The sequence below is a fragment of the Tripterygium wilfordii genome, chromosome 1 (genome assembly GCF_013401445.1).
Source record: "Tripterygium wilfordii isolate XIE 37 chromosome 1, ASM1340144v1, whole genome shotgun sequence".
Classification (NCBI taxonomy): Eukaryota; Viridiplantae; Streptophyta; class Magnoliopsida; order Celastrales; family Celastraceae; genus Tripterygium; species Tripterygium wilfordii.
The window spans coordinates 1302224-1317617 of record NC_052232.1 but is presented as its reverse complement, the minus strand read 5'-3'; the positions used below and the strand labels follow the sequence as shown (position 1 = coordinate 1317617).

Sequence of the window (15394 nt, the reverse complement as noted above, 5' to 3'; positions counted from 1 at the left end):
TTCAGTACCTTTAATAATGAAAAGACAGTAGCTGAATCATTCACTGCGAAACATGATGGCAAACGGACAAGAGTAGAGAGCAAAGGTTAGGGATGGAAAAAAAAAATCAATTCGGGAATATCCTGTAGATATTTGATTAATTAAAAATTAAAAATCGATCTTATAAGATTTGGAAATGTATTTTTATCTTCAAATCGTCATGATTTTCGGATGAGTTTTTTCATTTCGGGTTTAGGATATCCAAACTGAAATCGAAACAAATAAAAAGAAATTATAAATTCTACTAATTGGTATGATTGGAATCAAACCAATAACATTATAAGTTATAATAATTGTTATGATAACTGCAGCGCAATTGCATTTTATTTGCATTTTTTTATGGTAGCATTCCTCAGTCCTCACTGTCAATCGGTCATGCTATACTAACCAACTTGGACTTTTGAGGTTAACAGGTCATTAACGATTGCACAACATTGGATCGACTTTGATCGAACCCTACAATGGACAATCTTCGGACTTTTGAAGTTTAAACAATAACCTTCAACCTCGCTTCAAGTGGCTGAGCCCCATCGATCGAGCTTTGTTCCGTTTATCAGATTGAACTAGGGGTAACAAAACTCTATCCGATTCCGATGTTCGAATTTGTCCTAGTCGGATTAAATTAAATTTGAAAATAAGTTATATGTTCGAAATCTGGGTCAAAACACAAAATTTTTGTCTTGTTTAAAATCGGGTCCAGGTCTGATGAGGAGTAAATTTGTCTTGACTTACTAGATGTCTCAGATAGATTAAACCAAGTGGAGTACAGTGGACTTTGAGGCTGAGAAGATGAACAAACGTAAGGCTAAGAGATCAAACCCAAAGTGTTTTCATTAGGAAAGACCCTTCGATGCTTGAGTCAAAAAACAAGAAGACACATACTAAGAACCTGAGGCTTCAAAGCTCTTAGCACAAAAGTATGCGAAATTGTTAATGAACGAATTACCTTGTAAAAATACCTTTTTATGGTGTTGGAGCATACTTACCTTGTAAACATGTGATGTTGTTCAATCCATAACCGATCTGAAACATATTTTTTTTGTGAATAATACTTGGGACCCCCAAAAGACTCTCATTTAATATAAAATGTTGGATGTGAAGTGTGTTAGACATGTGTGTTTTTAATCAACACATATTTTAATGTTACATAGATTCGGAAAATTTTTGAAGATCAAATTTTTTGAATGTCTCTAACATTGTCATTTTTTCTTCCACTCCAAGACTAAACCCACGTATTACTTGCAAAAATGGGCTCACAGGTAGTTGGCCTAGTACAGTTAGTGGGCCTGGTCCAAATACTCAAAAGAACCTCCCAAGTTTTGAGTTTTGACTCAGGCATCGGCGCATAAACCCGGCGAACCTCGCTCCATCGACACATTGGGCACCAGCGTCTCTTTCGTTTTATCCTCTGCTTTCTCTGTTTTTCCTCTCTCCCCTGCATCGACTAGCTTTACGCTTTTTCCCCTCTCGCAAACCCTAATCGCGTCTCACTTCCGATCTGAAACTCGATCACGCCGGTAAGGGTTTCAGTTGCTCACTTGGCTTATTTTGTGACAGGTAGCTCTATCTCTTCTCCCCTCTCCCTTCATTGCAGCTTCAAGTTATTCGGAGACCATTAACGAAGTTTCCAGCAGGAGCGGAAGGTATGTAGTTTCAATCAACAGCCACTGCAACAGAAAATATTGCTGTCATACATACAGTCGAAATCTCAGACATATAAATATATATACACCTAACGAAGTCACCTCACTTTGAATTCGAGTAAATATCATGTAATTTCTGCCTCCATCTATTCTTTTGTTCTTTTATATGATAAATGAGTAGTTTTGGGGATGACATTGCAGTTGATTGATATTATTGCCTATTTGGGGTTCATATTTGGATGGATGTACAACGCGGATGATGTGGAATTATATTAGACAGTGAAACAGAAATTATACTTTGTCCACAGTTTGCTGTTGGAGCTAATCAATTTTGAGATCCCGGTGCTTCATTCAGTTTTTATTTATTTATTTTATGATGTATTGTTTTTATTTTTGTTGATTTTTGACTGACTGGGAACAAGTAGAAGGTCAGGAAAAAAAATGAGCTACTTAGAAGAGGATAATGAGAGGGCTGAAAAGGAGAAGATTAAGGAGGAGAAAATAATGTTAATTGAAACTATGAATGCTGAAGAAGAAAGAGGGAACAAAAAGGTGGGTAAACATAAAAAGAATAAGAAAAAGATGATGCTAACAGAAACAGCGGAGTTGGTGGAACGACAAAAATCTGTCGAGAAAGATACTTCAAAAAAGGGGAATGCAGTGGCTGAAAACAGGGGAAAGGAAGAAGAAAAACAATTTTTAAAGGAAGTAGCTGAGGGTGCTGGGAAAGAAGAGATTAATGGAGTGGGTCCTCTGGGACAGAAGAATCAAGAATCAGATGATGGAAAAGCAGATGTTAGAAAACACAGAAAGAAGAAGTGGTTGCTGGAAGAAGCGGCCAAGGCTGATAGGCGAGGAGTTTGCTATTTGAGTCGCATTGCTCCCCAAATGGATCATGTGAAGCTTCGTCATATTCTATCCCAATATGGAGAAATACAGAGGATCTATCTTGCACCTGAAGGTCATTCATCAGTAACTTTAGATGTTTGTTCTTAATGTCTCAGTTGCTTTATGCCTTTATATGTAACTGAAATTGGGTTATGTGGTCCCATGGTTGATCAATTGAACATGATATACAGATACTACAGCTAAAGTGCGTCGTAAAAAAGCTGGTGGGTTTCGTGGACAAGAATTTTCTGAAGGGTATGTTTAGTCGAAATTACTCTCTGCCTGGCCTTTAAAAGATGCGTTAAGTTTTTTTTTGGCCGGAATATAATAATTACTTGTCTGTACTTTGTAGGTGGGTTGAATTTACCAATAAAAGTGTTGCTAAGAGGGTTGCTAATTTGTTGAACGGTGAACAAATGGGTAAGTACAAGTTCTGATATTTAATTTTTTATCATTTAATTTTCATTTGTAATTTGTTGTTGCTTTTCAATATACTCATTTTAACTCGTGGTTACTGACTTTGCAATGAAAGAAACTACTGAAACATGTTGTGATCAAGGTTCTCTTTTTGACGTATGATTTCGTTTCATTTAGTTCTGATTTCTTTATGGGGAAGTCAATCCTTTTTGGCTTTGGCTCTGGTTTTGTCTTGACCTTTTTACTTGTCCTGCACCCCCAATTTTCCTTTTATTTTGTCTTTTAGGTGGAAAGAAGAGGTCACAATTCTATTTTGACCTTTGGAATATCAAGTACTTGAGTAAATTCAAGTGGGATGATCTTACTGAAGAGATTGGTACAGAACTCATCTTTCTATTGTTTTGTGCTGATTGGGGCTTAAGCAGTTCCTCCCATCTAAGTTAAGATGTGTCTGATGCAGCTTACAAAAATGCCATTCGGGAGCAAAAATTAGCTTTAGAAATATCAGCAGCAAATAGAGAGAGGAACTTCTACCTCGCTAAAGTTGATCAATCCCGAGCTTTGAGTTCGATAGAGGAACGATTGAAGAAGGTACTGAATACTGATGGAAATAATTTCTTGTATCACTTTCTGTAGTTTCTGTAGTATTATTATCATTTACTTTATAGTTGGTGCATTAGATGCAATTTAACATTGCCAAGTTTATTGATTGACATACTTTTGTTGTAAAAGCTTTGAATCCCTTTTGTAACCCATTTAAGAATGCCCAATGAGCAGAGATGGTTGTCGCGGCTAATTTTCATTATTACAGATGGTAAACATATTAAGCATGAAGTTCAAACCTACGAGCTGGTATTCGAAATTCCTAATCAAGCATTTCCCATAGATTAAGATGAGCAAAGAAATTGTTAGTATCTTGATTGAATGGATTGTTGTCTTCAAGGAATTGTTATCTATACCTCAGCATCACATATTCTTTTATGGAGAGGATTCCAATCATTACATGCAGTTGTGGCTTTAAATATGCTGAGAATGTTTAGGATATGTTTTCCTGTGTGGAATCAGTTTTAGTTCTTATGAGAATTGACGAATTTTCTTTTCCTAAATTTACAAGAAATGTTCTATATCAGTGCTTGATTATGCGAACACAGTGAAAGCTTTTAAGCCCGAGCTAGTCTTCTTACCACCTACCGCTTACTTTCATACCAGGGAAGCCTAGTTACTTTGAAGCCTTGTTTAGTATACTTTTTCGGTGTCAATTTGTGTGTCTTCATCTATGCTATCATAAAGAAAAACACTTCACTTTACATTCTTTTGTTAGTGCCATATTATTTTGTTCTTAATGGTCAGTGTGTGCTCTTCAACAAAATTGTATCATGTGTCTGTGTAGTGCAGTCACTATAATTACTATTATGCTTTTGTCTCCACAGCATGTGAAATAACATATCTTTCATCCATTATCTGTAGAAACAAAAACTCCCACGGTTGTTGGGAGACAATCTTCAACACCCTCCTAGTCCGAAGGCACCCAAGGTGATTCGTCAATTCCCGCAGAATAAACTATTTTCAGATGATGCAACACAAAACAAACCTCGACTCTCTATAGAGGTCCTGGCTGGGGTGAGTCATTTTCCGTATATAATAACTTCCAAATGTTTGGTCATTGTTTTGATCCCTGAATCTTATTGAAAAATGTGTTTCACAGGTATTTGGTGGTTCTTAGCTTTCAAGCTTAAGTTGTGGATCCTGTGTGTTCAAGTTGATGAGCCAAAATTTAAGCAAGTGTTTTTTGTGTCAGTGTTAAGCAAGTGTTTTGATGATATTACTGCACAGCGTTGTATTTTTCAGTTATTTTCTGTTCTTTTCTTATCCAGAATTTCAATTTTTCAAAGAAATTTTAATATATTTTTTAATGCAAGTGGGCCTTTCTATGTGTGGGCTTGCGGCCTATATGATGTCACGTAGCCAAACCCAACAAAAGCGGGCCAATGTTCCCAGCCCACACTCCGATGGTATTTAACATGTTATTTTAATCTTAAATTAATGATAAATCTCAACAAAGAGGAGGTACATGTCCTTTGCTACATGATTGCATTCAAGACAGGATAAGCAGCCACATTTGGATCGGCTCTGAGAATTTTGATTGTTTGCAAATTGTAGGTAGGCGTGGAAAAAAAAAGTTGGTTTCAAAGTGGTATCGGCTTGGATAACAACACATGTTTATAAAATATTTATACGTCTGGACTTTAATCTAGATTGGATTTTGGATGTACTTAATTGATCAAATTCGGATTAGTTTAAATCCAGACAAGTAAATTGGACAATAACTTAATCAGGTTAAGGTCCGGATAAGTAAATCGGGCAAGATTTACGTATTTGGACTCGAATCCTATTTTGAGCTGAACAAAAATTTCATATTTGGATCCAAATTTTGAATATATAACTTATATCGATAAACTTGTTTTAATTCGAGTGGTACAAATTGGATGATTCAGATCGGACAGAATTTTATCACCCTAATTGCAACATCTGAATGTGATGGTTCCGTTATGTTTACGTATTGGAATTGCATATGTTTCTGGAGTTTTTTAAAAAGTCCTTGCAGTTGATGGTCCAGTCAAACCAACACGTCACATTCCCACTGACAGCGAGTTGAGACTTAAGACAGGTGCGCCTTTTTGTCTACACCATTCAATAAAGCGCACAAGCACAGAAAGTACTCCACGTCATCGTCCGAGGCGTTCAATCAAGAAAATCACGCAAAACAATTGAGAGTCCACATGCACCCGCGCTGTACACAATAATAAGACCACCACTACTTCATCGCAAAGCAAACGGAGTTCAGAATTCAGATTCAGAGAGTCAATAGGAAGAGGGGGAGTCAATCACGAGTCTACGCCGTAGTCAGCTTCATCTCTCTCTGTCTGTATCTTGTCTTCGTTGCGAGAGATCTGCTGTTTCGTTTCTTTTTGATATTGAATTCTACGCTTGTTTCACTTTGTGATCCGTAAGAAAGTGAATCTCAAATACTTTGCCAACAGAAATTGTTTGTTGCTTCGAGAGGGGTTTGGAATTTAGGGTTTCTTTTGTCTTAGATTAGGGCTTAGGGGGGTTGGAAGAGATTGATTGGTGAATTCGGTGATGTTGTCGAATCATCTGCAGAATGGAATCGAGACTGCAAAGCTGGTTTGGTCTCGGCTCCCGAATGCAGACGACAGTGATCAAGAGGGGATAGGCCTTGTAAGCACTTGCGATAAAGGAAGTGGTGTTGAGAGTCTTGACTATGAAGTCATCGAGAATTACGCCTACCGAGAAGAGCAGGTCTCTGCTTTTTATTGGCATTTTAAGAGTTTAAATTCTGTATCAAGTAGTTGTTGAATTGTTTCACGACTGATTGCCTGCTTAATTGTGTGAATGTGACTCTTTGGGATTGACAGGCTCAAAGAGGGAAGCTGTATGTGGGATATTTTATCGCCGTGAAGTGGTTACTTTCTCTCCTCATAGGCATAGGTAAGGATGTTGCATCTTGTGTTATGCATCTCAAGTTTTTGAGAACCTTGACTCGTAGTGCATGCTATGTCCATTTAAAAGTGATAGGACCTAGTTTCTGTTATAGTATTTTGCTTGTTAATTATGGACATGGAACATTAGTAGCTATTTATTATGTATTGTGTTGGTCCCAAAATGGGTAGGCACTGAAAATTGGTGTTCTTGGTGTAACAACTAACAAGGCTTTCATGACTACATATACTGTCGTAGAGATTGATGAAATTAAATAATTTAAGCTAGGAGTCGTAGAGGTGATGAAATTACGTAATTTAAGCTAGTAGGGTAATGGAAGACTAGTTACATACATCACTTCACCACCTAATTTTATACTCTTATGCTACTATATTGTTCTAGGTCATTTCTTAAACCATATGTCCACTACTACCATTCTATGTTGTGTGGTTAGACTCTCTTCCAGAATCACTTTCCAGTCCTTACAAAGTCTTCTATCTATCTTTCGCATAAGAATGAAATCTATTTGGCTAAAGTTATGCCCATCCCTCATCATTTTTTTTTGTTAAAGAAATTATTTCCATTTTAATCATACTCGATGTTGCCCATTGTTTAAAATATTTTTCTTGATTGTTTTTTTCTTTTTCGTTTTTGCTAGTTTAATTTCCTTTTGAATCTTGGACTGCTTTCAGGAACTGGATTGGCAGCCGTTTTCATCAATATTTCTGTTGAGAACTTTGCTGGCTGGAAGTTTCAGTTGACATTTTCTATAATACAAAAATCATATATAGCTGGTTTTGTGGTGTACATATTAATCAACCTGGTTCTAGTATTTTCTTCGGTGTATATTGTCACACAATTTGCACCAGCAGCAGCTGGATCTGGTATCCCTGAAATCAAGGGTTATTTAAATGGTAACTTGAAGTTGTGGATGCACTTTTTAGCCTTTCATGTTGTTATATTTCAAAGCATGAGATTCGAAAGGACTTGTTTTGTTCATATGTGCAGGAGTTGATATTCATGGTATCCTTCTTTTTAGGACCTTGATTGGAAAGGTGTGACAACATATCTTGCTGTATTGTTGTGTTTATTGTAATTTTATTATAAGTTGGCTTCAAATGAAAAATCTATTCTTTGCCCTTTGCAGATATTGGGAAGCATTGGCTCCGTGGGAGGTGGTCTAGCTTTAGGGAAAGAAGGTCCGCTAGTTCACACTGGGGCCTGTATTGCGTCGTTGTTAGGCCAAGTAAGAATTTATTGCGTGGATTTAAGTATAATTTATCAATTTTGCATCTTTCTTTATTTTTCCAGGCAAGTAAGGTTTAAAAATCTATTAATTCAGGGTGGATCTACAAAATACCATTTAAGTTCCCGGTGGCTACAAGTTTTCAAAAGTGATCGGGATCGGCGTGATCTGGTGAGTAGCGAATTTATCTTCAGTGTATTCATGCATTTTGGATATGTTAAGTGATTGCATTTTCTGAATTCTTCCGATTGTTAAAACTTCCTCTCATTCTTTCCAAGGTCGTGTTCATCGCTTCTGCTTTATGTAATCTCTTTAGAGCTACGTGTAAATAGCATTTATGACAACCTCATGAAGGTGCAACTTATATTTTTTACTGCAGGGTTTCCTGAAAGAATGATGTGCTATTTCTATGTTTTTCCATTATAGCTTCCTCTATTTACAGCTTTGAAGTTCCTTTTGGATTAAGCTTTTTAAAGCTTTCTTAGTCTTACATTTTGTTTGCCTTTGGAAAGCTTGCCACTCCGGGAATTCTTCACTGACCATGCTGGTATCATGCCACAGTAAGGTTTATGGATAGTAAATAGTCGTGATATGTTATCAGGTTTCGTTTATATATTAGGTCTAGCTGTATATATTAATTTGAGAATATGTAGGCATGGTGGCATACCTAGGTTATAAAAGCAGAAAATTCTATATTTTATGATTCAAATTCCCATTAGAATTCGATTTGATTTCTTCGCTATTTTTTCTTGGTTGTGTGTTATATATGTTCTCAAAATTTACGGATTATAATTCATTTTCATTCAGAAATGTAATCATTCAATTGATTGGAAATGCTTTTCTTCTATGTCATGTGCAAGTATTGTAACTTTAAATTTCCGTTCGTCTTACTTCCAAGAGGATGTCTTTTTATTTACATTTAGGGAGGAAAAAAACAGGGGGGTCTTTCAATGCATCTTATTTGTGCCTACCGACCTACCAAATTCCTATTGTCATGAGGTGACATGCCTCTTTATTGGGCTCATTTTTGTACTTTTCTAATTTTTGAAAAAGGTGACCTGTGGGTGTGCAGCTGGTGTTGCTGCTGCCTTCAGAGCTCCAGTTGGTGGCGTATTATTTGCACTGGAAGAGGTCACGTCTTGGTAAGATTTGTTCCTCTTTAATAGCTGTTGTTTCATTGGCACGTTTCTGTGTCTAGTACATAGAAATTTCTCCTTTAAACAAACAAAATATGGTAATGTATAGCATTACTGCAGAAGTATGTTTTGTGTGAACCACTGCAAGCGAATATAATGTGACTAAATGTATCTGCCTGCCTGTCCACCTTTTTACACTCCTCTTTTTTTGCTTTAGTAGTATCTATCCATTTTGTGTAAGAACTCTGTGTTTGCTTTCGAAGGTGGAGGAGTCAACTTATGTGGCGTGTCTTTTTCACTTCTGCCATTGTGGCTGTTGTGGTGCGTACTGCAATGGGGTGGTGCAAGAGTGGAAAGTGTGGTCATTTTGGCTCGGGTGGCTTCATAATCTGGGACATATCAGGGTGAGTATCTTGTCTTTCTCCTCTCAAATACTCATGCGTGCTTGTGCTGGTTGTCTAACGTTGTTTCCTTTTCCTGAAATAGTGGTCAAGAGGACTACTCTTTTGAAGAGCTTTTACCAATGGCAGTAATTGGGGTTATTGGAGGTTTACTTGGTTGGTCTCAGTTGCCTGTCATTTGCTGCTTCCTTTTATGACATCTTCATTGTTTGTTTTATTGGTTTATTTTCGCTTTTCTTCAGGGGCTTTATTTAACCAGCTCACCCTATATATAACTTACTGGCGTCGTAATTTTCTTCACAAGAAAGGTAACCGAGTTAAGGTAAGAAGGTCTCCGTTATCATGTTAATTGTTTGTTGTTCTATAATAACTTGTTGCTTGATACGCTTTCATCCAGTTTTAAACTTTCAGCATGCTTCCCCCCTTATCTTCCCAGGCCTCATAAGAAAAGGTTGGTTGCAGATTATTGAAGCTTGCCTCATATCTCTGATCACCTCGATCATTTCCTTTGGACTTCCTCTTCTAAGAAAGTGTAGTCCATGCCCTGAATCAGATCCCGACTCCAGTATTGATTGCCCGAGACCTCCTGGAATGTATGGGAATTATGTTAATGTAAGTTCATGCCATGGGAACTACTATGCTATGGTATTCCTTCTTTTGTCTTAACGTGCTCTTGCATGATATGTAAAAATTTGTTTTCGTTTCTGTTTGTAATCACTTATTACATCATGAATTAGTCACTCAAGCTTGAACTTCTCTTTGTTCTTTATTTTGTGAAGGAGGAGATACAACTAACCATCAATTATTTATCAAAGTTTAAGAAACCTTTCAAGATAAAGTAACTCTTAGTTTCTGGGACAATCTTAAGTCTGCTAATTTGTGGCTGCCATTTTCTTTTTGTAATTTTTTTTGTCCATGTCTCTAGCACCCAAGTTTTTGTCGAGAAGGATACGTGGCTCACCCCCAATGCTTTCTCTTTGCACTTATCAATATGTAGCACTTTATAATGCTGTGCGCCTTATGCTGCTCTTTAAGCTAAACAAAATTTTGTTGTCCACATAATTTGTCCTCTTTGGAATGTATGTGATATCTTATTTGCATTATCTCTAGGTTTAGATCTAGGACATACTTATGATTTTACGCTGTCTACAGTTCTACTGTGGTAAGGACAAGGAATACAATGATCTTGCAACAATTTTCTTCAACACTCAGGTTTTATTTTTTGGAACTCTTCGTCATTTCCATGATTTCTCCCATAGTTTTTACCGAAATTAGGCTTTAATAAGACTAATATCGTTGTCGCAGGATGATGCCATAAGGAATTTGTTCAGTGCAAAAACAATTCACGAGTACAGTGCCCAAAGTTTGTTGACCTTTTTGGTAGTTCTTTTAACTTAGCTTATGCTATTGGCTAATTTAACAGTACACTGATACTGCAGAGTCATCATCTTCTTTTCTGCTTCAAATTGTCAGGTTATGTTTTATACCTTAGCAGTGATGACATTTGGTACTGCAGTTCCTGCTGGTCAATTTGTTCCAGGAATAATGATAGGATCAACATATGGACGTCTTGTGGGCATGTTTGTTGTTAATTTCTACAAGAAGCTCAACATTGAGGAGGGAACGTGAGTTTGTTTTCTCCTGAAAAATTCTCTGGTTTATCATATATAGGGCTTCTTGCTTTCTTTGTATTCAAGCTACTGTGTGTTCATTGGTATGAGGCATGAACATTGGCTTGGAAAATGGTTTTTCTTGGTTTAAACCTCCTTTAAAAGTTTGAATGGATTTATGGGTTTTAAAGAGGTTATGAGAGAATATTTGAACTGTTCCAATATGAGATGTTTTGGGCATGAGTTTATCATGAAATCAGGCTATTAAAGTCAACCATACATGTACCTTTAATATCTAATTTACAGCTTCTCTGAGGTTAGCTATGTCAGAGCAAAATGTTCCTACTAGGTTTCCTGCTTTTACAAACATTGATATTTTTCTGCAAAAGTAAGACTAGTTAGTTTTCTTATTATGGCACGCCTGAAAGTCTCTCTCTCTCTCTCCCCCTCCCCCTCCCTCTCTCTCTCTCTCTGTGCACTTGTTGGCACATACTTATGTGTTTGTAATTCGACGTGTTCTGAACTTTGTACATTGGTTAGCTGCGGCATCATCATTTTAGTTGATGGTAATGCTTCCCTGTCCCAATTCCCCCTTCATCTTCCTTTTTTACTCCCTTGTTGATGCTGTTTGCTTGTAGAGTCATATACTTCTATGCCACATGGAGAATTGTGTTAGGTATTGTATGTCACTTGGACTTAACATTTTTTGTGTAAATTTTGGTCGAAATTCTAGGTATGCACTATTGGGGGCTGCTTCTTTTCTTGGAGGTTCAATGCGAATGACTGTGTCCCTATGTGTTATAATGGTTGAAATCACAAACAACTTGAAGCTTTTGCCACTAATCATGCTTGTTCTTCTTATATCAAAGGTATGCTTCAGAATGACATTATATATTTACTGGTGAATGCAGGATAAATATACTGACCTGTTTCTTTGGCAGGCTGTTGGTGATGCTTTTAATGAAGGTCTGTATGAGGAACAGGCACAACTGAGGGGCATTCCTTTACTGGAATCAAGACCTAAGTATCAGATGAGAAAAATGACAGCACGGGAAGCCTGTGGAAATCGGAAGGTGATTTTTATTCCGTGCTCATGAATCTTTTTGCATCAACTCGATATGAACATCAATTCCTCTTTTTTTACCTACGCCAGTTCCTTGATGCATAGAGAAGGATTATGTCTAATGTGCCTATGACATGACCTTTGCTATGAAAATGGGAATCGACTCTGATAGAGTACATTATAGGTTTAGGAAGTTCCTTCACAGAGTTTTCAAAGATTTAAACTTCATTCTGCCTTTTAATATGGCTTATCAGCAAGTTCACATGCTTCTGAAGTCAACAATGTGTCAATGCCTCTCCTCTGCAACCCTTTGACAAAAGCAAGCACAAATATAACCTAGTTTGTGCTTCATGTTATGTCACATAGTGTTGTAGCTCAAACCATTAAAACTAAATATGTTGCTGATATGGAGTCATATTGAACTCCGACTTTCTCTAGCTGATGGTGAAAGAGAGAGGAAAACAGCTTGATAGAATTTCTTCTGATAGACAAGTATGATGAAGTGATGATCGTTGAGGTTCTTTTGGCAACATAAGCTAGTGATTGAGGACTTATCCAACTTGCAAAAAGAGGATTTGAAAAGTTTGGTTAAACTCTTCGGCAAGCAATTTATTGTCTTCATTTATGCTTTTCATATTATAAGGAAATACCCTTTCACTGCCTTTTTTTTTCAAAAGCCAAAAAAATCATGAACACGGAGAGAGGATTCTGCATGGAGCAATTGTTACTCTTATGTTTCCAAATGTCTAATCTATGGATGGATTCTCTGTTGCTCTGCTTTTTGCCTTCATCCATATTTTCTAGCTGCAGTTTATACTTTGTTGCTTCTTCTACTCATATCTCATCCATATTCTGATTCCATATTTTCCCTTATCACTTTCCCCTGCTGCCATTGAAGGTTGTCTCCTTCCCCCGTGTTGTTAAGGTGGGAGATGTTGTTTCTATTTTGAGGAGCAATGAACACAATGGCTTCCCTGTAAGCTCTTTCTTCCCGCTTAAATAATGTTTTCTCTTCAATGTATAGGATTTATAATTGTCTACATATTGTTGTTAATGTTTTTGTCCACTTAGGTTATTGATCACACAAGGAGTGGGGAAACACTTGTCATTGGACTTGTGCTTCGTAGGTAAAAAACATATTGCCATCATTGTCCACATATTTATTTATATGTTTCAGAAGCTGAAGCATGTATTGGTTTATGATGCAGTCATTTGCTGGTACTTCTTCAGAGTAAAGTTGATTTCCAGCATAGTCCTTTACCCTGTGATCCTAGTGGATCTAGGTCAATCAGGTACATTGATGAGGCTAGGAATTAATTATCGGTTGTGATTTTTCACTGGTTTTTTCTTCAGTTGGCTTGAAGATACTTTCACCTCCCTAAATCCAGGCACACTTTCAGCGAATTTGTGAAACCTGCTTCCAGCAAAGGAATTTCTATAGATGATATACATTTAAGTGGAGATGACATGGAAATGTACATAGATCTTGCACTGTTTTTGAATCCTTCTCCATACATTATTCCTGAAGATATGTCTTTAACAAAGGTGACATCTTAATATTGAGTTGTCCTCTTCAAGTATGGCATATATTTCTGTTATGTATAACTGCTGGACTTGCTGGTGCCACAGGTTTATAATCTTTTTCGCCAATTAGGACTGAGGCATATATTTGTTGTTCCTCGTCCTTCTCGAGTGATAGGTTTGATTACCAGAAAGGATTTGCTAATTGAGGTATTCTAACATGTTCAGTATTTCGCCTTTCTCTATGTTATTGGACTGCATTGTGATTTAGGTTTGATCCGCTGTATTGCAGGATAATGACGATGCAGGTACCGTAGAGCTTCAAACCACCAGTGTAAGGTCTCTATGCTGCTTTCCTCATGTTAATTTAATCATACAAATATAATATTCAGTTGTCAGAATGATCTATATTTCATTAAGGACACAGCTATTTTAAAACATTGATCACTTTTATCTGAGTTAACGATATGAATTTTATTTTGATAAAAGCTGCTTAAGAAAATGGGGATCGCTCTCCATTTATTCTTTTTAACAGAAATGGTGACCACCTTTATGAGAGTATGTAACAGACAACTGGTGGAGTTTTTTCGTAGCATGCACAAGGGTGTATTGCCATTGGAGCATGGGGCTAATGTCCTTTTTTATGGTCGTACTCAGAAAATCTCTTTGGGAAAGAAAGGAAAGGAAAAGTAATAAAAAGAACATTTATGCATTCTATAGTTGGATTAACTATCCTTGTTCTAATGGATTTTTTTGCATGGCAATAGGGAGGACTGCGTAAATTTTCCTAGTTCCCTTCCTCACTGTTATTAAAGGCCAATCACCAGTATATGGCCTGGCCATATCAGATTCCTAATGAAACAGAGACCAGTCCTGCTCATCATCATTTGATCCTTTCATTTTTTTATGGCAGACCTACACAGCTTCATGAGAGAATATTGTTCTCAAGGAATACGGATTCTGAGTCTCCACTTCTCAATGGTCTGCTAGTCCAAGATCACGTTCCTGGCAGACACTGAGGTCCAATCTTCTTCACAACAATTTTTTTTTTGCCTTCCTGTGTTTTTCGGCACTAAATTTATAATTCCAAAACACCCCCCCCCCCGCCCCCCCAAGCGGAAGGTAATACGGGCTCATGTACTAAACTTTTGGCCATTGCGTGTGGGGGTTGTATGTACCAAAACCATTGACCTTTTGTATCTCTCATAAAGTGATAGAAAATGCAATCTTGTCAAACATGAACTATTTGCTAGCGGAAATGATAACTGGAGTCTAATTTCTTGATGCAATGCAAGAGGGTACACTATTTGTTGGCAGTATGGTGGTGAATCTGGTGTAGTATGACTGGTAAATTTGCTCTTAAAGAAACTTCTTCTGGCAATGAGCTTTGGTAAGATTCTTATTGTTTGACGATGTGCTCTCCTTAGTTTTTAACTGATCTTGAAATTTAAGGGAACCAGTCTACCACTCTACCTACTTCAAGGGTTGAACTAATTTGCTTGTTCCTTTGTTACTGAAGTGTTCTTATTGCAAACTTTGAGATGCTTTGCCATATACATATATATATATATATATATATATATATATATATATATATATATATATATATATATATATATATAGACTTTTGTGAAAAAAAAGAGAGCTCCATTAGAACAGTGAGGTTTTTGGTAGACTGTTAATTTATTGTGATGTATGAACATGTTCTATTATTCTATTAGTGACGTGGCTCGTTCTTCTGGCCTGTTGTGCTGTTCCTCCTAGGCATGCCTTAGATCCATGCATGCGATATATGTATCTTGGCAAATATGTGCCATGGAAGCTGCAAAAACTTTGCCTTCAAATGATAGTTTTACGTGAATCCTCCGTGATGTCTTCAAATTCAAGGGCGAGCTTAAGTTAAGCTCTTGTTTAAGTTATGCTCATGAA

The 15394-nt window shown here is 37.0% G+C and overlaps 2 protein-coding genes across 5 annotated transcripts; both read left to right on the top strand.

The window, feature by feature from the left end:
• The first annotated feature begins 1370 nt into the window (after nt 1–1370).
• LOC119998328 (pre-rRNA-processing protein ESF2-like) lies at nt 1371–4935 on the top strand. Its single transcript, XM_038845634.1, has 8 exons — nt 1371–1682; nt 2089–2643; nt 2762–2825; nt 2923–2990; nt 3274–3363; nt 3448–3578; nt 4455–4607; nt 4693–4935. Exons 2-8 carry the CDS (start codon nt 2124–2126, stop codon nt 4708–4710), a joined length of 1044 nt encoding a protein of 347 aa, XP_038701562.1. The 5' UTR covers nt 1371–1682; nt 2089–2123; the 3' UTR covers nt 4711–4935.
• Nucleotides 4936–5811: 876 nt separating this feature from the next.
• LOC120000175 (chloride channel protein CLC-d) lies at nt 5812–14846 on the top strand. Of its 4 annotated transcripts, none has more exons than XM_038848118.1 (23): nt 5812–6308; nt 6425–6497; nt 7181–7402; nt 7497–7543; nt 7636–7734; nt 7831–7905; nt 8788–8876; nt 9134–9274; nt 9357–9427; nt 9514–9593; nt 9734–9883; nt 10424–10483; nt 10577–10651; nt 10745–10896; nt 11615–11750; nt 11823–11954; nt 12843–12920; nt 13016–13071; nt 13153–13236; nt 13333–13489; nt 13574–13675; nt 13758–13804; nt 14379–14846. In XM_038848118.1, exons 1-23 carry the CDS (start codon nt 6129–6131, stop codon nt 14482–14484), a joined length of 2412 nt encoding a protein of 803 aa, XP_038704046.1. In that variant the 5' UTR covers nt 5812–6128; the 3' UTR covers nt 14485–14846. The 4 variants fall into 4 exon arrangements, with proteins under 4 accessions (XP_038704046.1, XP_038704065.1, XP_038704060.1 ...); XM_038848137.1 differs by having other exon boundaries at nt 6129–6308; nt 13758–13799; XM_038848132.1 differs by lacking the exon at nt 14379–14846 and adding an exon at nt 14233–14364 and having other exon boundaries at nt 6129–6308; nt 13758–13799.
• The last annotated feature ends 548 nt before the right edge of the window (nt 14847–15394 follow it).